This window comes from Pseudophryne corroboree, chromosome 4 (genome assembly GCF_028390025.1).
Source record: "Pseudophryne corroboree isolate aPseCor3 chromosome 4, aPseCor3.hap2, whole genome shotgun sequence".
Lineage (NCBI taxonomy): Eukaryota > Metazoa > Chordata > Amphibia > Anura > Myobatrachidae > Pseudophryne > Pseudophryne corroboree.
In genome coordinates, this window is record NC_086447.1 from 607701305 (window position 1) to 607726077 (window position 24773).

The 24773-nt window shown below is 45.0% G+C and overlaps 1 protein-coding gene across 3 annotated transcripts in view; it reads right to left on the reverse strand.

The window, feature by feature from the left end:
- LYST (lysosomal trafficking regulator) overlaps positions 1-24773 on the reverse strand; it is an 864675-nt gene that overhangs the window by 480469 nt on the left and 359433 nt on the right. For all 3 annotated transcript variants that reach the window (XM_063917604.1, XM_063917602.1, XM_063917605.1), the window contains exons 11-15: positions 23461-23848; positions 19175-19313; positions 18279-18452; positions 2468-2628; positions 2138-2328 (exon numbers count right to left, since the gene is read on the reverse strand). In XM_063917604.1, coding sequence (XP_063773674.1) covers positions 2138-2328; positions 2468-2628; positions 18279-18452; positions 19175-19313; positions 23461-23848 — 1053 coding nt within the window. The remainder of the gene's footprint in view (positions 1-2137; positions 2329-2467; positions 2629-18278; positions 18453-19174; positions 19314-23460; positions 23849-24773) is intronic.

A 24773-nucleotide genomic window follows, 5' to 3' on the forward strand; every position in this document is an offset into this window, starting at 1 on the left:
GCTGCCTGGCGACGCCCGTTGCTGAGCAACGATGCACCTGCGCAATGCGGCCGCCGCGTATGCACAATTCTGACCCGTTCGCACCACTGCGATGAACCGCAGCGTGCGAACGGGTCGGAATGACCCCCTAAGTCTCCCCGATATCCCTTATGGATGCTAGAGAAAAGACACCCAGCTTGCATGGGAACTGTCAGCTCACTCAGTAACAAAAGAAAGCAGCACTCCCAGGACTTCATGTGGCGCCCCTAAATTGCCTTAAAGGCAGTTGGACTTACCCGCCACACCACTTACCTGATTAAAGAGATGGGAAACAGGGAAAGAGAAGCAAATCTCTTTGATATCTGCTACAGAACCCATGTAATACTTTCAGGGGGTCCTGATTTTTCGGTTAATTTCCCCAAAAATCTATATAATAAATATACCCCATAAACATAACTAACGTGGGGGACTTTATGTAGAAGACATAAGAGACAGGATCCACTCATACTGTAGCTCACACCCTGGCTGAGGCTGTGCATGGAAGGTAATGAGACTACAGGGTACATTTTCACCTGAACCCGGTCAGTGGGTACTACAAGCGCAGCGTGTGCAAGGACAAAGGGGTGCTGAGGGCAAAAAGGTGAGGAACATATGAAGCTGGAGATAACAAGGGCACAGTAACTAGCCACACACTGTAGGGGATGGAGCTGGGCACAGGAGGGTATAGGGAGGATCAGTCGAAAAAAAGTATTACCTACATCCTGACACTACCTTTATTGACTGTAGATGGCGGCCGCACTGTGACCCACGACCCGATACTTTGACTGTCACCCCTGAAATATTTGAAGATGGGGGGGGGAGCTACCCCACTCCCCCACCTGTTCTAGCGCCTATGCGTATAGCCAATATATGATTGGGGTAAGCATTGCGTTTTTTTGGTCAGCTTCTTTGATTTATTTTGTGCTTTATTAATTCTGTATCTCTTGATGGCTCATGCCACATTTGACTTTTCTGGTAACAGTAAGTAGACAATAAATCTGGTGCAGCAGGAGCTTCCAATTAATTTTCGGGTGGGCGAAACATGGATTTACAAAAGGTGATAAAGGGGGTGATTCAGACCTGATTGTAGATGTTCTAAATTTAGCACATCTACGATCAGTTTCTCCGATATGTGGGGGGACGCCCAGCACAAGGCTAGTCCACCCCCACACGGGTGCGAAAGCACTTTCGTACCCACCAAGTAACTACCTACCTGTGCAGCCTAGCTGCGCTGGAAAGTGGCTACCCGCCACGTTCTGGGTCGCAGCGGCTGCGTGTGACATCACGCAGCCGCCATGGCCCACTCCCACAATGGTCTGGACACGCCTGCATTGTCCGGACTGCACCCCACCAATGGCATTCTAACGTGGTTGTCACGACCCCTTCCGCCCCACGACTGCCTCTGCCTCACTGGTCACTCTGCATCTCACTGGTCCTCACGGGGTGCGCACGCGCCTCCAGCAAGGGTTTCAGGCTGCAATTGCTGTTATAGCAGCGATTGGGTCTGAATAAGGCCCATAGTATAGTATCTGTGGGCATACACAATTTTGCACCATCAGACAGAACAAATGTACAGTAGGTACATCTGGGCATTATCACAAAACATTTGTTACTGGGTAAAAGCCAACAATAACAGCTAAATAATGGGAACAGTCAATGCGTCCACAATGAGCAAGTGCTCACACAGTGAGAACCCTCAATAATCACAATATACTGTACTTCAGGGCCCTGTGACAAAAGAAAAAATAAGAAAACACAGTGTTCTTAAAGGAGGAAGTTAAAGCAGCTGTAATATATGATTCACTTGCATCTGTGTTACTCGTTAAATGAGTGCATTATTATTGTAAATTGTTTTTGATAGTTAGGATCTATAAATGCTTCTCAGCCTAAAAGGAGAAACATGTTGTTTGCATTGTAACTTGTAAAATTAAAATTTGTTCTACCATGATAAAACTTAAGTCCTAATCATTCATAACTTTCTTACTGGCAGTTTCAGATGTACCCAAGTGCACTACAAATAACATTTCTTAAATGAAAGCCTTATAAAATCATTGACATAAAATCAACACATTTTCAGGCTTTATAAATACTGAAATCAAAGAATTGTTTTCAAACTTACAATTAAAGAAGTCATGTTGATTCCGTTATTTTTTATGAGAAAATCATGTATGTGCTCATTCTGCAGAATTTCCTTTGAAATGTACTTGCAATGGTCAATAATAATATCACCATGCTTACAAGTCACTAATGATGTAAAATCAGGACCTCGACAATATAAATGAAAAGCCTCTTCAATGCCAAGTGTTGGACCTAAATATAAAATAAGAAAACAATTTTCCTTCTTATTGCGCTCTTCAAATAGAATTCAATATATTTTTCCTGATGCCAAAAAATCTATACTATTATTATTTTAACAGTCAAGGTTTCATTTGCTAGTTCACAGTCTCACCATTAAATAGGAGCAAGTTTCCCAAACTCAGCTGTCCTGCCAATAGCGTGCTGTCTTCTTGGGATGGCATATGATGCCCAATCATACAAAAAGCTTTGTTGCTGTCAGATGGCAGGCTACCTTTTCTTGGAGGATTATATTCCACTGTGGCATTTGTTTTCCTGTTTAATAAAGTAAAGAGTGTCTTCAGAATAAGCCGCACAAAATCCAAATTAATATTAATGTGGAAGTTAGTGATTTAAAATGAATAGCCAAAATGTAAAAACTTAAAAAAATAAAATGTCTGTACAACACAATTTTAAACAAAATGTAATTTTATAACAATGGGAATCATAACTCTTTCTAATATTTTGTAGTGTTGTTTTGATAATAAATTTCCATGTGCCCAATTTAGACTATGCCTTTAGAAGTGATGCCCAGATCACGTTTGGAGATTGTGGGAAGCAGAATACAGGAAGAGACAGAAAACAAAAAAACTACTGTAGTATTTCTATACCTATATGTGTACCATATTGTACCATCTTTCACTAACCTCTCACACAAGCAGCTAAAATGGGAGCCAGCATTGGTTAGTGAGATTAATCTGGCAATGAATAAGCTTCACTCTAACGGTCTGCTAAACTGTTCCTGTACAATTACAGATCTAATGTGATGCACACAACAGAACGACCGATGAGACGATGCACAAAATATTGTGTATGCACACTAACCAATCGTCCACACGATATGTCTGGCCAGAAGAACCAGCTGTAATGTCATTTTCACTGGTTCTTGTGGCCAACATATGGATCAGTTGTTTGTTTTCTGTATACACAGTGTCAAAGTCAAAAAATATTACAGAACACGCAGCACGTATAAAATACACACACATGCCCACTGCACGTGCACTTGTTCCGCCGTGCGTGCACATATCCGCAATTTGCGTATGGTCGCTCCCGCGGTCCTGCGCGTGGTATGGGTATTTACGGCGGAGTTTGTGAACGCATGGAGAGCTATCAAAACATTACATATTTAATCCAAATAGTGCACATTGTATACATAGTCCCCCTGCACCACATCAGCAAGTATCAACAGTTTAAATGATTCCAGGACAAGGGGATTCACCTTTGCATGATAGGAGGGGACAGACTAAGGTTATAAGGTGGTGTCTGGTATCCAGCTGTAGGGTATTTTAAGGGTAACATTCCGGTGTTGGTTTGAGGAAGATCGCATGTTCCAGTGGATAGTTATGTGCAGAAGCAGAATATAGATATAAACTGTATTTACTGTATATTATGTATGCGGCGGGAATCCAGAGGAGACCACCCAAAAGAACAGTTGAGAAAGACATCGCCCACCTTTTCAAATCAACCTATGACCTCTCCTGTACTGTAAGGATGCATCCCTGTGTCCAATGGACAAAGGGATTACAGTATCCATTGTATTGCTTTTGGAAGTATTGTATAAAAAGCCTGTTGCTGCCGGGCCGGACACACAAGACTCTCAACGCTATCTACCTGATAGCGGAGGACCGGACCGGGAAGCGCATGCAAATATTCTCACGTATGTACATTGACTGCAGCCATTTAATCTGTTGTATTGTAGTGCATAATTTGTATTGTTAACCCCCTTTCAGAAATATTACTCTGTGGTGTCGGAACCCAGTGATTCACTACAAATCGGTGGTGTGTCCTCTTTTCCCTGCTAGGGTTTAAAGTGTATTACATTGCCTAACTGTGTAAGGTTTAAAAGTGTATTAATTGAGTGTGTACGCGCTGCGTGTACTTTGTACCCCCAGCGCGGCGTTTGCACGCAGAGTACGTACATGGTACGGGACTCATTACGCAAATAGCGTAAAAGGTACGTAGAGTGCATATTAAGTTTAGCGGCCGCAGCGGCTCCATGGTAAAAGTGTGTTTAAAGGTATAGCTTTATGTTTTAAGATAATATCGACATTATCAACAGTAAGATATGAAACACGGGCAATGCAATATCTGTGTTGTTCACAGTTAGATTTGTGTACACACATGCAGACGGTTAGTATGCACTATCGTTTGTCGACTGTATGAATGATATATTGTCCAGTGAGTACCCAGCATTAGTCTCACAAGAGACTAACCTGGGAATTTACCAAAGAACATGGGGCGTGACCTAGCTATCCATAGGAACAGACGTGATGCTTGTGTGCTCCCACCATAGAATTGCTTTAAACGTCTGATTTTTTGAGCCAAAGGCCTCAGCTCGGTCACCAGAGACCTGTCTCACCGGCCCTGGAGTAACAGCGGTGCGGTGGTACAGTCGCGGAAGCGGGGGGGTCACCACAAGTGCCCTTGCAGGTTGCAGTCTACCTCTGAAATGGTAGCCGCGAACTTGCACACCTCTTCCACCCCGCTGCGGAGTCCCTGCTGGCGCAGAAGTTTCAGGAGAACTAGCCACAAGCTTTGGGGTTCCGGCACCTGTCTGGGGGTTCTGGGACAGAGAGCAGCTCTCCCTCTCCAGAGTGGAAGGATCAGTCCTAGTGAGGGAGTCTGCCATGTCCGGAGCCGGTTGCACGCAATACAGAAAGTAGAGCACAGACACCAGGTACTCTGTTATTGCCCTCTTGTTCTTTTGCTCTCCTCTTCTTTATGGCCAGTGACTTGGCTCTTCTCACCTCCTGTTCTACATACACTCAGACGCCCTCTGGTGTGGCCTGTGCTGGTGCAGCACATCAATGGAATCTATCCCATAAGTCACCTGTGCCCATACATGGTTACTGCATAACCAAATAGCAGCTGGGGACGTCGGTTGGGTAGACCCTCTGAGGCCCATACGCGTATTAGCAGAATTTTTGTTTTTTGTTTTCTCATCACCTTCTAATGTCTTGCTAAAGAGGAGAACAGGAGATGCACATGGCCTGATTTTTCTCCTCTACCTCCATCACTCCTCTGTGTTGTAATATTGTGCTACCCTAGTGGGTCACGGAATTGATCTAGCTTTCTCATTTCTACTATTCCTGCTGGGCCCTATGAAAAATCTCTTACCGGCATGTATATATACCACCCAAAAGTAAAAAAAATCCAGCAGTGGTTCTTCTAGTCAGCTTCTTTAAACATTCATCCCCCGAAGGTTGCCGTCATGTCGGACAAATAATTGTTGCACTTGCCAGATGGGGCATCCAGCTCTCAAGTGACTGGATTGGCATCTAGAGAATATATGGGTGACAACGCTTCGCTCACTGTCAGTGCCATGCAACAACGCCTGGAATTTCGAAAAATTTATATTTCTGCTGACTTTACGACAGCCCTGCAAATCTGCCAGCAATCAGTTGATGCGCTTGGTACTTGAATGGATCACCTAGAAAATAAGTTGGAGAGAGTGGTCAAGTCCCACAATGACCAGCTTACTTTGCATGAGGAACTCCAGGGGGAGGTGGTCGCCCAGAAAAGTAAAGCTGGTGATCTAAAAGACCTGTCACTGTGAAATAGAATCAAAATTTGGGGTATCCCAGAGACTGTCTCCAATTCTGATCTCAGAGAATACGTAACTGCTATCTTTATGAAGCTGCTTCCTACAGTTACAATCACTGACTTCTGGACATTAGTCATCATTCATCATGCTGGTGTTTTGGGTGCCACACCCTGCACCTAGATATAGCGCTAGGGACCCCAAATATACAGAGATGCCTTGATGCGGCTTTGGGGCTTATTCACACATTTGCGCAAATATGTGTAACCGAGATCTCTGAATTCTAATATTATGTGGGATTTAAATCTGGTTACGGTTATCATTCAGGGTGCTGGGTTAAACAATGTCCCTTTTTTTCTTGCTTAGAAATACCCCTCCCTTTCGAGCACCTGAATGATATCATTAAGCTGATTGAGCATCTACCATTATATAGGTCCATTATTCATCATTTAAAGGCGAGAAATGCCCCAGCGAATGTCCCTAGAAATACTTTGATGAGACTTCATTATTTTCACTTTAAAGAGCAAGACCCTAGGACTTCTCCACCCCTATACTGGGGGACCGTAAAGAGTTTAGGTATCTCTCAGTGGCAACCCTGGCCCTTTGAAGGTCCTTTTACCTGGTTACTAGGGCACTCTGGAAGGCAGACATCCAATACCAATGGGGTTTCTTCACGAAGCTGCTCATTAGAAAGTACGGATCCACGGCTGTTGTGACGTTGCCTGACGCTGGCATTTGACTTTTGGTCTCCTGGAATTTCGAAGACATATCTTCAAAAATGTCTCGTGAACGAATAGTCTACAGCAGGACATATCAATTGAGACTGTGTCACCCTTTATTCTATTGTTACACTTTCTGGACTTGTGTACTACATGTTCACTGTATCCTGGTAGCCAACCCATGTCACGGTGTTGGTTTACTTAGCTCGGCTATGGGGACAAGTCCGGAACCTCCGTGTGACATGACCAGTTTCACCTTTTCTTTTTGTTTTCATGACCCTTTGGAGGACACTGAATGATTGAATCTTTTCCAAATATTGTGATTATTATTTGTCTTACTAATGTAAAATTGTCTTTACATGGTTCATGTTTCTTCTCGCCTATCAGCTATTTGTCATCCCTATTTAGGCAAACATTATCTTTTTCTGGCTTAACCACAGAGTGATATCCCCCATTTTGGTGGCCCATTTGGTTGCTTATCTTCATAAACCGATTATTGCTCAGGCACTCTCCTAAGGTTGACTATAGGTTTTTAAAGTGACCTGGGTCCTTTGTTTACTAAACTATTAAAGACCCCATCACTATTATTGGGAAACTTTTTTTTATTATTTCTTTATTTCCCTGTTACATTTCCTTGTTTTGCTGCCTATTGTTCCTTGCCTGTGCTTTGTCTATTTTGTCTTCCATTCCCACTCATTGGGTGTGCACCATACAACTCATATCCTCTACTCACTGGTGGTCATTCCGAGTTGGTCGCTCGTTGCCGTTTTTCGCAACGCGGCGATTAGGTGGAAAATGCGAATGTGCATGGTACGCAGCATGCATGCGCCAAGTTATTTAACACAAAACTTAGTAGATTTGCTGGTGTTCGTGCGGCGCTTTTCAGTCGCACTGCTGATCGGTGAGTGATTGACAGGAAAGGGGCGTTTCTGGGAGGTAACAGTGCGTTTTCCGGGAGTGTGCTAAAAAATGCAGGCGTGCCAGGGAAAAACGCAGGAGTGGCTGGGGAAACGGGGGAGTGGTTGGCCGAACGCAGGGTGCGTTTGTGACATCAAACCAGGAACTAAACAGACTGAGGTGATCGCAGTCTAGGAGTAGGTCTGGAGCTACTCAGTAACTGCAGGGAATTATTTAGTAGCAGTTCTGCTAATCTTTCGTTCGCTATTCTGCTAAGATAAGATACACTCACAGAGGGCGGCGGCCTAGCGTTTGCAATGCTGCTAAAAGCAGCTAGCGAGAGATCAACTCGGAATGAGGGCCACTGTTCATTTAATTTATCACTATGCCTTTTTGACTCTTTATGGTTAATGTTAGATCAATGAATGTTAAAGGTTTGAATTCCCCGATGAAGAGGAGATTAGCCTTGTGTTTTTTTACTAAACTGGGGGCTCACATAGTGGCCTTTCAGGGAACGCAGTTTATCAAGTCGGCCACACCACAGTTCTCAAATGCCAAATTCACAGTTTGCTACACAGTATGTGCAGAAGGCCGGGGTGGCAATCCTGGTGTCAAATACTTGCAATTTTGTAATGGACAAACAAATTGTTGACCAAGAGGGTAGATAGCGGATTCTGATGGGGAGACTGCAGGATAGACAGGTTACGATAGCTTCCATCTATGCCCCGAATACTAGAAAGGCCTCCTTTATTAGGAAATTTTGGAATACCTTATGCACTTGTAGCAATGGACCAGTTTTGGTTATGGGGGATTTTAGTATGGTCCCTGACCAGGCTGTTGATAAGTTCACTCACCAATGCTCTTCCAGTATACCTACTTCTCTGGACCATTCTCATGCATTTAGACAGTCTCTAGAATAGGACCTTTATGATGTTTGGTGTGCTCGAAACCCTTCCACGAGAGACTACACTTTTTTTCTCCCCAGTACATAACACATTCTCAATTGATTTGGCTTTGTCCTATAAATGGAACGTGTAACAGATTAACAGATTCTATCCTGCTCCTGACGTGGTCAGACCACTCAGCTCTTAGTTTACTCTGGGATATTACAACCAGCAGAACCCTACCCAACCCTTGGTGAATTGGAGATCATCTCATCGGATCTGGAGACCAAACAAACTATAGCTCAGTCCCTCTCCCTTTACTTAGACACCAATCATCTCGAAGACACTTCTAGCTCAACCTATTGGTGTGCCCTAAAGGCAGTAGTCCGGGGTTCGGCAATTCAGGCACTGTCATGCATCCGAAAAGTTGCTTGGGACCGCCGTTCTGAGTTGGACACTCGTCTGGTGGATTTGGAGTCTAGGCGGCATCTAATGGTAAGCTATATCGTAAAGTATGTGAGGAATGGAATGTTTTAACTTTGAAGGAGGTTCACTCCGCTGTTTTTAAAATTAAATAGAGATTTAATGTGCAAGGGGATAGGGCAGGACAAATACTCGCCAGGAAGCTGAGGGGGTAAACTGGTGAGAGAACGGATTAGGAATATCACAACCCTATGGGAGACCAAAGTGACAGACCCCTCAGTGACCACTAACGCTTTTGCGGAATACTATTCTGCATTGTGTAACTTAGCGGACGATCGTCAGGTTCCCCAACCCATTTTGCAGTCATAGATAAATTTCTTAGAAATATTAATTTGCCTTTAATACAACTACTTTACACCCCCTAGAACATCCATGGACCAAACAAGAGAGAGCAATAGCCATAGACTCCCTCCCTTTTGAAAAGGCCCCATGTCCTGATGGCTATATCAATAGATTTTGTAAATGCTTCACAGATACCCTAACACTCGTGTTAGCACAGGTATTTAATGAAGCCTTGAATATCAGCTCCTTTCCTAGGGAAATGTTGAAAGCATGGAGACTAGCATTTCCTAAACCTGGGGAAAAACCCTATGTTAGCCAACTATCGCCCAATAGCTTTGCTTAACACAGATTTTAAAATTGATGCTAAACTCACTGCCACTAGACTCAATCCCTTCCTGCCTTCCTTATCCACCAGCACCCGATAAAGTATCAATAATATTAACAATACGCATAGTGTTATCATATTGAAGAGAATCCTTTTATCTCTCTCCATTATACATAGAAAGATTAAACTTGCCGCTGTACGTTACAAGCTGTTCGTGCTAATTAGTACCCTAATAGAACATACTGTACAGAGATACGAAGTATGGTGATTTGGCATCCAGTTAAAAGCTGTTCGTGCTAATTAGTATACTAGTAGAACATACTGTACAGAGATACTAAGAATGGTGATTTGGCATCTGGGAACTTCCAGAGGAGCTTTTATCTCTCTCCATTTTACATAGAAAGATTAAACTTGCCGCTGTACTTTACAAGCTGTCCGTGCTAATTAGTACCCTAATTGAAAATACTATACAGAGATACTAAAGACGGTAATTTGGCACCCAGGAATTTAGGGAGGAGCTTTTATCTCTCTCCATTATACTTAGAAAGATTACAATGGAGAGAGATAAAAGCTCCTCCCTAAGTTCGTGGATGCCAAATCACTGTCCTTAGTATCTCTGTACAGTATGTTCTACTAGTGTACTAATTAGCACAAACAGCTTGTAACGTACAGTGGCAAGTGTAATTTTTCTAAGTATAATGGAGTGAGATAAAAACTCCTCCCTATGTTCCTGGATGTCAAATTACCATGCTTAGCATTTCTGTACAGTATTTCCTATCTAGCCAGAAACCCTGTATCCTGTGCAAGCTAGGCGGACAACTGGAGGGGACCCGAAACACGGTTGCTTCCAGTTTCCGTTTCCAGTGTCACATAAACTAGTGGTTGGTCTGCCCCGAAAGCCAAGAGTCTCCTCTTTTGTATGGTACCAGTCCTGAGTCTCTGGGACACCCAGAACCAGAGATATCAGTACGCAAATTGGACCCATTTTCCCATAGACTATAATGGGACCGTTAATTCAGACCCACCATAGGTTCCGACGCTTGCCATGAGCCTTGTGGGGGTCACAGAAACTTGGGGTTGGTACCCTCCGGTAGCTAATTGTCTCCCCTTCCATACCAACCTAGTGATGAAGGCTCCCACCTCCCATGCTGAGAGTCACAAAGTGCCAACCTTTTTTTTTCTATGTTCCCGTGACATTCACTTTATTATTTTTTTTCTTTGTTGTACATTCAATGAAAGGGTGCACACAGGTTTCACATAAATCAAAGTAAATCTGCAGCAGCGATTCATTCCGCTATATACAAATACACAGCGGTAATGAGTATAAATTAGTGTATTCCAACGCAACTAACTGAGCAACACAGTACTGTAGATCGTCAGCATTTGTGTATTGTACCTGACCTGAACTCCCTCCCTGTCCACTGCATGACCTGTGCAGGCTCCCAGGGGGGGAAGGGCGATGGGGGTAGGGAGAGGCGGTGGAAAACACTGTGCTTTTGAAATACAAGTATTAACGTCCGAGTCCCCTAAGGCATAAACCAACACCAATGGGAAGGAAGTGCCAACCTTTTTTTAATGTGTTCCTGTAACATTCACTTTATTATTATTATTTTTCTTTGTTATACATTCAATGGAAGGGTGCACACAGGTTTCACATAAATCAGAGTGGGCGGTGGATTTTCCTACATACAGTAGTATACTGTTGCACATGTCTTCTAACCTGATCGGAACTCCCTCCCTGTCTACTGCATGTACTTTGCAGGCTCCCAGGGGGGGAAGGGGAAAGTGGGATGGGGGTAGGGTGAGGCAGTGGAAAATACCGTGTTCAAAGAAAAGGCATAATCAAAACCATGGGGAACTTTGCGGTGTATCGTTATGCGCAAAGACCTCACTTATCCCTATCACCCCTGTGTATTTTAGCTAGGGGATTCTGACGCTCCTTCAGCATTGCCCCGTGACCTACCAAATCTGTGCTGTTACTTGCTCCATAGCCGAGGGCCTCCATTGGGCGAGGAGACACAGGCGGTAGCCATTTCAATTGAGTCTGCCCTGCTATAGAATTGTATGTGTACTGTACGGTGCATAGAACCTTAACAGTAGAACCGCTCATGCAGCTTTACCCTGGTTTATGTGAATAAAAAAAATAATAAAGTGTCTGGAAAAAACTAACATGCATTTGTACTTTAGGAATCGAACTCAGGACTCTGAGTATAGGAAGCGGAACACTTCACCACTTCGCCGCAGACAGATGAATAAATCCATTGGTTTTGATTATGCTGTAATGACTACAGGATTAGGACGCTAACATACTGTACAAAATTCCTAATCTCAAGAGGCAATAGTGAACTTCTAACACGTCCATTTGCGACAGTGTACACTACTGGTTTTCTGTTGTTTTGTCTGCGGGACTTGGACGCTCACATATTCATAAAGTACTGTAGATGGATCATATACTGTATGCTGTACTATCTGTGTCTGTATCGTATATACTGTATTAAATAATGCAGCGTAATGAGTATTTACTGTATGCAGCGTAATGAGACGCCTTAGTAAAGTAGTCCTTATTATATATTTCAGTATTGTATTTTACGGGAGACCACACGCATGCTCAGTGGTGATTGTAAAAAGCGACATCTGGTGGATGATCGCAGGTATTACACGTAAAGGTAACGCCAAACGCTCTGTCTGCCTCCGTGCGATTAGGTACGCCTCTCTGTGACTAGGCGCGCCTCGCTACGCTGCGTATGCTCGATCGGGACAAACGCCTCAGCCAGTCAAGATAAAGGTGGCTACATCTGTACAGCATCTGAGAGCCAGCTTACCTGGGGATACCCCTGGCTTCCCCTGTGGCACTTCTGGAGTCAGCAATCCCTCCTAATGCTGACCCATTTATGCCTCTCTATATACAATACACAAAGTGGAAAGCTGCTCAATCAGATTGTAATGTCACTCAGGTGCTAAAAGGGGAGGGGTAATTCTGTGTAGGAAAAAAAAAACTGTGTTCCCTAATGCACACCGAGTGAATAATATTACTACATAATAATAGTCAGATAATACGGAGATCTTAGTTGCGTAAATCTGCAGGTATAGGGTTAAGCCCCCAGGCCGATCGACAAGGCTTCTCCGTCACTGGGGGTCCCTAATACTAGGTATGGGCCCGGGGTGCAGGACCCCACGATGTCGGCACAGGTCGGCCACCCCAGGTCAGCACACAGGTGAGAATTAATAGGGGTTAATAAGAAGCACAGAAGTGCTATGTAAGTGGTGTGATTAAAATAATATATACAAAGTGATAGGAAAAATAATAAGTGTTAATAAAGTGTTAGGGTGTGCCGACCTGAAGCAGCCCAGCCATACCGACACAGGGGCCACCGCACCCCACACCCACCCCATAAATAATTACAAATATATCTGGGTTAAATTCCCAGTGTAAGGCCACATGGTAATGGCACCTACAGCATCTGAGAGCCAGCTTACCTGGGGATACCCCTGGCTTCCCCTGTGGCACTTCTGGAGTCAGCAATCCCTCCTAATGCGGACCCATTTATGCCTCTCTATATACAATACACAAAGTGGAAAGCTGCTCAATCAGATTGTAATGTCACTCAGGTGCTAAAAGGGGAGGGGTAATTCTGTGTAGGAAAAAAAAAAACTGTGTTCCCTAATGCACACCGAGTGAATAATATTACTACATAATAATAGTCAGATAATACGGAGATCTTAGTTGCGTATATCTGCAGGTATAGGGTTCTTGATGAAGTCCCCACTCTCCCGGGTGGAGGTAGTGTCTGCTGAGGAAGTCTGCTTCCAAGTTGTCCACTCCCGGAATGAACACTGCTGACAGTGCTTGCACGTGATTCTCCGCCCAACGAAGAATCTTTGTGGCTTCCGCCATTGCCACCCTGCTTCTTGTGCCGCCCTGGCGGTTTACATGGGCGACTGCCGTGATGTTGTCTGACTGAATCAGCACTGGTTGGTCTCGAAGCAGGGGCTCCGCTTGACTCAGGGCGTTGTATATGGCCCTTAATTCCAGTATGTTTATGTGCAGACAAGTCTCCTGACTTGACCACAGGCCTTGGAAGTTTCTTCCCTGAGTGACTGCCCCCCATCCGCGGAGGCTTGCATCCGTGGTCACCAGGACCCAGTCCTGTATGTCGAACCTGCGGCCCTGGAGAAGATGAGCACTCTGCATCCACCACAGAAGAGACACCCTGGCCCTCGGGGACAGGGTGATCAGCCGATGCATCTGAAGATGCGATCCGGACCACTTGTCCAACAGATCCCACTGAAAGATCCTGGCATGGAACCTGCCGAAGGGAATGGCTTCGTATGACGCTACCATCTTTCCCAGGATTCGCGTGCAGTGATGCACAGACACCTGTCTTGGTTTCAGGAGGTCCCTGACCAGAGTCACCAGCTCCTGAGCCTTCTCCTCCGGGAGAAACACCTTCTTCTGTTCTGTGTCCAGAATCATACCCAGGAAGGGCAGACGCGTCGTCGGAATCAGCTGCGACTTTGGAATATTCAGAATCCAGCCGTGCCGTAGCAACACGTCCGGAGAGAGTGCTACGCTGATCAACAACTGCTCCCTGGACCTCGCCTTTATGAGGAGATCGTCCAAGTACGGGATAACTGTAACTCCTTGCTTCCGAAGGAGTCCCATTATTTCTGCCATTACCTTGGTAAATACTCTCGGTGCCATGGACAGACCAAACGGCAACGTCTGGAATTGGTAATGACAGTCCTGTACCACAAATCTGAGGTACTCCTGGTGAGGTGGATAAATGGGGACATGCAGGTACACGTCCTTGATGTCCAGAGATACCATAAAATCCCCCTCCTCCAGGCTTGCAATGACCGCTCTGAGCGATTCCATTTTGAACTTGAATTTTTTCATATAAATGTTCAAGGATTTTAAATTCAGAATGGGTCTTACCGAACCGTCCGGGTTCGGTACCACAAACAGTGTGGAATAGTAACCCCTTCCCTGCTGAAGGGGGGGTACCATTATTATCACTTGCTGGAGGTACAGCTTGTGAATTGCCGCCAGGACTACCTCCCTTTCCGTGGGAGAAGCTGGCAAGGCTGATTTTAGGTAACGGTGAGGGGGGGGGGGGGTCACCTCGAACTCCAGCTTGTATCCCTGAGATACAATCTGTATAGCCCAAGGATCCACCTGTGAGCGAACCCACTGGTCGCTGAAGTTTCGGAGACGCGCCCCCACCGCTCCTGGCTCCGCCTGTGGAGCCCCAGCATCATGTGGTGGACTTAGTGGAAGCCGGGGAGGACTTCTGTTCCTGGGAACTGGCTGCATGGTGCAGTTTCTTTCCTCTACCCCTGCCTCTGGCAAGAAAGGATGCACCTCTGACCTTCTTGCTTCTCTGAGAACGAAAGGACTGCATTTGATAATACGGTGCTTTCTTAGGCTGTGAGGAAACCTGAGGCAAGAAAGTAGACTTTCCAGCTGTCGCTGTGGATACTAGGTCCGAGAGACCGTCCCCAAACAATTCCTCACCCTTATAAGGCAAAAGCTCCATATGTTTTTTAGAGTCGGCATCCCCTGTCCATTGCCGAGTCCATAAGACCCTCCTGGCAGAAATGGACATTGCATTAATTCTAGAGCCCAGCAGGCAAATGTCCCTCTGGGCATCCCGCATATATAAGACGACGTCTTTAATATGGCCCAGGGTAAGCAAGACTGTATCCCTGTCCAGGGTATCCATCTCCTCCGACAGAGTATCTGTCCATGCTGCTACAGCACTTCACATCCAGGCTGAAGCAATAGCTGGCCTCAGTAGAGTACCAGAGTGTGTATACACTGACTTCAAAATAGCTTCCTGCTTCCTATCCGCAGGCTCCTTCAGGGCGGCCGTATCCTGAGACGGCAGGGCCACCTTCTTAGATAAGCGAGTCAGGGCCTTGTCTACCCTAGGGGAGGATTCCCAACGTAACCTATCCGTTGGCGGGAAAGGGTACGCCAGCAGCAATCTTTTGGGAATTACTACCTTCTTATCAGGGGAGCTCCACGCTTCTTCACATAACTCATTTAATTCATGTGATGGGGGAAAAGTCACTGCCTGCTTTTTCTCCCCAAACATATGTACCCTCTTGTCAGGAACAGGGTTAACCTCTGAAATGTGTAATACATTTTTCATTGCAATTATCATGTAGCGGATGGCCTTGGTCATCTTAGGGTGTAATTGTGCCTCATCATCATCGACACTGGAGTCGGACTCCGTGTCGGCATCTGTGTCAACCAACTGCGATAGTGGGTGCTTTTGAGACCCTGACGGCCTCTGATTCGCCTGGGCAGGCCCGGGTTGAGAGCCCGGCTGTCCCCCGGCTGCAACGTCATCAAACCTTTTATGTAATGAGTTTACATTGTCATTTAAGACCTTCCACATATCCATCAAATCAGGTGTCTGCACCGACACCACATTTATCTGCACTTGCTCCGCCTCCACGAAACCTTCCTCATCAAACATGTCGACACAGCCGTACCGACACACAGCACACACACAGGGAATGCTCTGACTGAGGACAGGACCCCACAAAGGCTTTTGGGGAGACAGAGAGAGAGTATGCCAGCACACACCACAGCGCTATATAACTTCAGGATACACACTACAACAAGTAATTACCCAATAGCTGCCGAATATATAACTTTTGCGCCTAAATTTATGTGCCCCCCCCTCTCTTTTTACCCTTCTGGTACCAGGATACTGCAGGGGAGAGCCTGGGGAGCATCCTTCCAGCGGAGCTGTGAAGAAAAAATGGCGCTGGTGTGCTGAGGAAGAAGGCCCGGCCCCCTCAGCAGCGGGCTTCTGTCCCGCTTTCTGTGGTAAAAAATGGCGGGGGATTTTACATATATACAGTGCCTGACTGTATATATGTAGTTTCTGCCAAAAGGTACATCAATTGCTGCCCCCCCCCCCTAGCGCCCTGCACCCTACAGTGACCGGAGTGTGTAAGTGTGCTGGGAGCAATGGCGCACAGCTGCGGTGCTGTGCGCTACCTTAAATGAAGACAGGAGTCTTTAGCCGCCGATTTTGCCGTCTTCAAGCTTCTGTTCTTCTGGCTCTGCGAGGGGGACGGCGGCGCGGCTCCGGACACGGACGATCGAGGACAGATGCCTGTGTTCGAACCCTCTGGAGCTAATGGTGTCCAGTAGCCTAAGAAGCGCAACCTAGCTGTGAACAGGTACGTGTGCTTCTCTCCCCTCGGTCCCACGTAGCAGAGAGTCTGTTGCCAGCAGAAGCTCAGTGATAATAAAAAACCTAACAAATACTTTCTTTTCTAGGAAGCTCAGGAGAGCCCACTAGGAGCACCCAGCTCTGGCCGGGCACAGATTCTAACTGAGGTCTTGAGGAGGGGCATAGAGGGAGGAGCCAGTGCACACCAGATAGTACCTAATCTTTCTTTTAGAGTGCCCAGTCTCCTGCGGAGCCCGTCTATTCCCCATGGTCCTTACGGAGTTCCCAGCATCCACTAGGACGTCAGAGAAAGATACAATTTAAATTTAGCCAATTAGATCAGTCATCTGCAAGCACTGTTTACAAGCTGGATGCTTGTTATTGGGAGAGCAATACTAACCTATAGCACCAATGATAAAGGGGCTAAGAACGAAGCAATTAAATAGCATTGCAGAACATTTAGTATTAGTAAACTGCACTGCATGTACCAGAACGCCATATAATGAAAATGGTCAAAACGGCTGCTGACCTAGCCTGGGTATGGGACTCAAGGTCAACAACCATTAGGTCGACACCCATTGGTCGACAGTGGGTAGGTAGACACTAGAAATAGGTCGACACTGCCATTAAGTCAACATGAAAAAAAGGTCGACATGAAAAATCATTGAGTCTTTTTTCACGCACCCCTAGAGCAAGTCTGATTTTTCCTAAAATAGTTAATTTTAGGAAAAACCACAGTGACTTGTTCTGACACCCTGGCAGCACCCACCCTGAGAATTAATTAAGCAATTAGAAGTTTCCAATTAGCTTTATTAGTCTGCAATTACTCACCTACCAAGGTGGTCTTCTTGTCTAGTGTTGGGATCCAGAGATTATGTGAGTGAGTGTGTGCGTGCGTATGTGAGTGTGTGCGTGAGTATGTGTGTGCGCGCGCATGACCCCTTCCCCCGTGTAGTGTAATCCCACCAGAGGAAGCGGCCGGTGAACTATATCTCCCAGCAGTCCCTACGCCTCACAGCAGCCTTCACCCTTACTTGGTCAGGGCGTGGTATGGCTGACCGGCGGTCAGCATACCGACACCGGGATCCCGGCGGGGGAAGGGCAGAGTGCAGCAAGCTGTGGGCACGCTGCGGGCACGGTGGTGACCTGTGGTCGGCACGGGTTCTATTCTAATTCTATGGGTGTCGTGGACACCCACAAGTGGAAATAGTCCCTGTTGGTCAGCATGCCGACCATCGGGATAGTGAGGGGGTGGAATGTTGGGGGAGGTCATGTGACCATCGGTCTCCTGACCGCCGGTCACATGAATACCACCCCTAGGTCACAAAAGTTGTTTGTTACTTGGATGACAGCTGGTAAAACATTTGGACAGCTTCACTTGCATGATCTGTCCGGTTTGCATCACCTCATGCTATGGAACACAACTACATGTTTGGAAACATGGGAAATCTGGCCTCACAATTAGACGGAAGTAGACAAGTAATTACTATATAAGCTAATCTTCTTTGACACATTGATTGCTGCTTTATGGGAGTTGTTTACTTGAGAGTAGCATGATGTAAAATAACAATTTAAACAACAACAACCACAACAACAACGTACCTCTGTCCAGAGACCCACATCTGTATTTTGCTGCAGACTTTGTTCTTACTTTCAAATAATTCTTTGTATGTGAAAGCCAAATGTTGCCAACTTCCAGGAAGGACAACATTGTCTTGTGTTTCAACTTGTGCCAAGAGGGCACATTTAAATTCATCATTTGTATTTGTGCACACTCTGGTAAGTAAAGAACATTTCAATGAACATAAAAGAAAACAAAAAAAAAATGGTTAGTGAAAGGATGAAACATGACAATCTTACTGCCTGTAATTAACCAATCACATTCAATTTTCCTTCGACACACTTCTTTAACAAAACAGGCACACATAGCTCATTCATCAACTAATTGATGTTAAAAAAACCTCAACTGCATAAAAGACCAGTCTTAATATAATAAGAGAACTAGGATGCATGAGACAAGCTGTACAGCGGTACACTACTGTGTTTCTACTGAAATAGTTCCCCTATTGTTATTATACAGTGTTTGTGTAAGAAGTTACGATCTTATCACACAAGGTTTACAACATCATTGTTCTATTTGCACTTAAAAATACACTTTCAGAATTAAGAAACCACAAAATTAAAATGTATTTTTTATCTGAGATATATTTCAGTGAGTTCTCACATATAACACTTTACAGGTATGTAGAAATGTATTTTCTTTTATGTGGCTGGGTTCTAACATTGGAAACTTTTACAAAAAATTTTTTGAGTACTATGGAACATTGTGATTTTGATTTTAGTATTGTTACAGTCTGCAAAACATAACATTTAAACAAAACAAAATGAAGGCGGCAAGTTTATTTACTATTTTAAAATTTAAGTTTTACTGCATTTATAATTCTGAAAGTTAATTCCAGCATGGAAGAAGAGTACTACAACAATATAAAATACATTACCTAAAAATAAAACGCCCAGTAGTCATGCTGACCCAGATCTGCATCATCAGCACCTTAGAACCCATGGAAACCACATGCATACAGCCATCATCTACAAGTGAGTCAGAAGTGGAACAATCTGGTCCAATATTCTTGGAAACTATGGAAAAGAAATGACACAAACATAAAAGTAAAATATCTATGACAACAGAAAGTTGAATTTTCCCGCTAAATTCACAATCATAAGAATGAACTGAACGGAAAAGGCATCGACTTACACCAGTCAGCACAAGATAAGTCAGAAGCAGAGACGGATGGAGGTATCATGGGAGTGATTCAACCAAGTGAGTCATTTAGATCATCATAGTGAACTTAACACAAAATCTAATAGGTAATAATTTTGGTGGAGGTTTTCATTAAAAGCTTTAAAGGCTGTCTGAGTTTTCCCTCTAAGCTGCCTCCACTGATAACAGAATTTTTTTTTTATTATGGCTTTAACCATGCCCAATTTGTACTAATTAGCACAAAAACAAGATAAAAACGAGTTTTATGGTAAGAACTTACCTTTGTTAAAACTCTTTCTGCGAGGTACACTGGGCTCCACAAGGATAGACATTGGGGTGTAGAGTAGGATCTTGATGGTCAGAAGAGATTTCAGCTTCCAACTCTAGGGCCCATGCAGTGTTGCTGCAATAGAGGGCCTTTGTGCAGCACCCGTGAGGGTGTAAAACGCTTTCAGACAACCGTCCACACTTTTATCCGTAGGCTCTTTTAGAGACGTGACGGTAGTGACAGGTAGAGCTGAGGAAACCACCATCCTAGCCACATGTGAGTCTATGGGAGGAGGCGTTTCCCACTTTTTAGACAGCTCTGGAGCGACGCTCAGGGCCGCCGCACCTCCCTTCCTGCCCGGCGCCTAGCAACGCCAGGACGCCGTGCGCGCTGAGCCGCCGGGTCCCTGGCAACACTGAGACACCGTGCGCGCGTAGCCGCCGGACCCTTAGCAACGGGGACGCCACAGACGAACCGCGTTCCCCGTTGCTTCCTATCAATCAATACACCTGTTAGCTCTGGTCGTGCAGCAGGGCAGCTGCACGACATTACTAATTAAGCTTCGCTGCAGCTATTGGAGGGCTCCCTGTTATATTCTCCCTCACTACCTGGCACAGACGCCGGTGATAGCTTCCTGTATGCTGTTCCTGCCTTGTAACGTCTGTTCCTGGTCAGCTGTATCTGGTCGATCCTGCTCCCTGTGCTCCTGAGTCCTGGAGTTCTGAAGCCGGTCCTGGGAATCCTTCCTGTTCAAGTGAACCTGTTGCGGTCATCTGGGGGTTCTCGTTTGTTGGGGTTCTCTCCCGGTTTCGTGAGTAGCGGCCTCTGCCGCGTGTTGCGGCCTAGGCCGCTTAGTCCTGTTGGTACTTTTTGTATTGGTGGTTTTTGCGGAGGTTTCCGCTTTTCACTGTCCTCCCCGGAACTCGGCGGTGCCGTGTGGGGGAGTGGACAGTGATATCTTTTGTTGTTCTTTTCCTTTGGCGGCGTGCCGCACATAAATTTAGTTTTAGGGTAGTTAGTAGCCCCTAGCTTCTGTTTGCTTTAGTTAGAGGTCCCCTTGTTATTATCCTGTCTCGGTTCACGCTTTGTCTCGCGCTAAGACCTGGGGGCATCGGAGTTGGGCAGACCTAATCCGCCCTTCAAACGCGACTGCCGTGGGCCCAAGAAACCATAGTCACTTAGGCGTGAACTGACCACACGGGTAAAACAACGGAGGTAGGGTGCTAGGGGCTATTTCCGTTCCCTCCCTATTTCAGCGTCACATCCTGGTGCTCTGGACTCACTTCGCAACATCTTTCTAGTTCTGAGCATCAGGAACGTAACAGGGATAGCGAGCCAGCATCTTCTTTGAGGCACAAACTTCTTTCCCGGCTTTCTCAAGGGTTCCTGACGTATCTCCACTAGGTGGTCAGAGTGAGGTAAAACTTGTTTAACCACCTTCTGACGCTTGAACCTATCTGGTTTCTTAGGAAGGAGGGACGGATGGCTCGGGATCATCCGTAATCTGTAAAATCAACTTAATAGCCTCCAAAAGATCAGGAACATCCACATGTGAACTAACTTCCCCATCAGCAGTATCTGTGGGGTCAGTGTAAGCGCCATCTTCATCAGACGAGGTGTCAGTGACAACAGTGGATTGTGAGGAGATAAGAACTCGCTTAGAGGACCCCTTGGTCTTAGGCGAGCGAGGGTCAGACTTTTTAGTAGTCAAGGACTGGTTCAACTTCTTCAATTGAGCAGACAAATTATCCATCCACGGCGGGTTAGCTGCGGGGACCACACACGGTTGCACCGGCATAGGAGGTCCCATAGGGGGGTTAGTTTAGTAAATAGTGTATGTAGAAGCGTGGAGAAAAGTAGCCCACAGTGGGTCATTATGTACCCCCGTTGCTACAATCCCACTGGGGGGCCAGGAGCCCCCAGAACCAGAGCCCACAGCTGCTATATTTTCCTCATAGATATCTGTGGCTTCAGCAACACCGGCAGTGTGTTCAGCCCCAGAACCGTTACCCTCAGAAGCAGACATGATATAACTTGCAGTATCAGGTAACACAGTACAATTGGCAGCAGCTCAATACCTCTTCCCCAAACCCCTGCGCAGTGTAGTCAGCACTAACAGAGATAAAGGAGAGAGATGGTGACTAAAATCACAGAGAAAAATACGTATTAAAGTATAACTTTGTGAAAATCCTATATCAATATAAAACCTGACGCACCAAGCCCCCTCAGGTTATAGAATATAGGGACAGCAAGTTGAGTGAAAGACACGGAATGGACACCACTCAGCTAGCTAATACACACACAGATAGTCACAGTTTGTACAATTCAGAGGTTATTACTAACAATAATACTGCACTGGACTAGCTTATATATATATATATATATATATATATATATATATATAGCTATATAGTCAATAGATATAACACTGCACAGTAAGAACTGGATGTATATCACAGGGTAATTGTACTAGAAAACCCTGACTAAATGCACTCTTTCTTAACTAGCAGTCTAAAAAGGCAGGTAGAATACTTAAATGTCATATAAAGTCACAGCACTGACAACCAGGCGGCTTTACACAGGAGGATTTGCCCAAGCAGTCCCAGGAACAGTGAAGCGGAGAGATAACGGCGCCCAGACACTGACGGGGAGTGAGGGAGAGACAGATATGCAGCTCCAGGGCGGGAACATTTGCAGGAAATGGCGCCCTGCGGCTGGGGGAGGGGCTCCAGGTCTAAGCCTTATCCCCTCTGCTGGCAAAACCACTGGGTACTGCGGGCTACTTGTAAAAAGGTTTAGAGAGAAAACCTGACCTGCACCCATGCCCTGGTGATCTAGTGGGATCGCCTGTACTGCCACAGTGTCCACCGCCAGCGTGCGCGGCCCGCCTCCCACCGGCCGCGCCGGATTACGATAAAGTGCGGGTCCCACTTACCTCCTCCCGAAGTGCGGCCACGCGATCCCGGAGAGCCCCAGCCGTGTGTGACTAACTTGGAAGAAAACCGGAGCCTCCTGTTGTAGGTACCCGGCAACCAGGGCACGGGAGTATACAGCGCCGCTGGGGGAGAGATGGAGCTGCAGCAGGCAATGTCTACTGACATCCAACACAATCTGTGCCTCTGCTGCAGCCCTTGTAGTATTCTTTTTTCCTCAGAAAAAGCTTTTTCTAGAACTGCTGTGAGCAGCTCTTCCTGTTATATGCTTGCACTGAAAGCACCAACTACAAACTGAGCTCCTGTGCACGGAGGCTGGGTGATATAGGAGGCGGTGCTATGCATCTTGGGAAGAAGGTCAAAGCTTTTGAGCCTGTTGGTGCTTCTTATCAAGATCCTACTCTACACCCCAATGTCTATCCTTGTGGAGCCCAGTGTACCCCGCAGCAGAAATCACTGTTAAATGGCGATATAATAATATAGAGTACAAATGGTCAATTCTAAAAAAATATATATATAAAGCCAAAATTTCCATTATTCTTTATAGCACTGCCGCCTAAATGTCTCTAAAATGAAATAGCCACCAGAACGGGGCTGGATTATATGACAATCTGTAAAGAAAATGGGCTAAAGTTATCGTTTTTATTGATGTGTTTTGTTCCTTTGTTAAATTAACTGGTCTATGAAGCAGATGTAATTGTCACTTTCTTTAAACACTAAAATTATTTCCACATGATAATATATGCCATCAATTTTACACAGGAAATTACCTGTGCTTTTTCTTTTTGTTTTTTTAACACAAGAAAATAAATGAAACTGTACCTGTATTTTGCGTGTGAACAAGAAACTGCTTATTTTTTTTCTTGCTTTGTTTTCCTTTACTCATCAAAATATCCGATTCGAAGTTGTACTCCAGTTTCATCCACAATGTAAAACTAAAACCATCCGACATATTCTGCCCAATCAAAGGTAAATGAATAGGAGCAATGCGCCATGCGGAAAGCAAATTTTCACCATGAATATCTTTACTTTGCAAAACTTTTGTTCTTCTAAACAGTCCTGTGATTTTTCCACTGGTTGAAGCGGTAGATTTCTGTGCAGCACTGCTTGCTCCAGTTAGGTTTTGCTGAAGAGGAAACGTCATGAATTTCAGAGGTACCATGCAGTTGTTTGCCTCTGTAATACTCAGAATTCCTTTTAGAAGCATTTCCTAAAATACAAATAAAAAATGTTATGTCTATATAACATTACATATTGTAAAGTTAAGTACTATAGACTACAATTTGTAGATATTTTCTGCACTGATGCCATTGTTAGAACTATACTCTATTGCAATGGTCCTCAACCTAAATTCTACTATCCCCATAGGTACTCGCAAAAAAATCCTGCAATGGTGGGGCAGAACATTCAGATGATACAGTACTTGGACATATAGTGATAGCAGTGGCTTAAAAAGATATATAACCCTAATTAAAACGTATTTGCTTGTAAATAAAAGCATATGTGAACTATAGTTTTATAGTCAATTTTAATTTTTTCAGAAATAGTAACAGGTTAGAAATGGGTATATACAAATCATTTTAGATATATATATACATATAAATACACATATACCCATACTACAAAACGACTGGCACTCCATCCAGCAATCAAACATAAGCCCGGGTACTCACCAACATGATGAGAATTCACCAGTATATACGTAACAAGGTTGCACTACTGGGTCTTTCAAAATAACCACCACGTACTCAGGTCACATTAAGCATTGAACATTCTTTGTTATTATGTATAAAGTTTATTGAGGTTGCCGTGGTGGTGGTATACACTGTTCTCTCTATTGGTAGAACGTGGCCGCACCACCTGACCACCGGCGTGAACACAGGAGGCCAGGCGGGAGCGGCAGGACTGCCGATCACATGTGGGTGTAACAGTTTATAAGGTAGGATGAATTTATGTTTTCGTGTCCTTGACGAAAGATGATAAATACGCCTGAAACGTTGGCTTAATGTGACCTGAGTACATGGTGGTTATTTTGAAAGACCTAGGAGTGCAACCTCGTTACGTGTGTATATATATATATATATATATATATATTTATTAGATAGAGGTCGTTTGAGAAGTGTGGTGAATTCTAT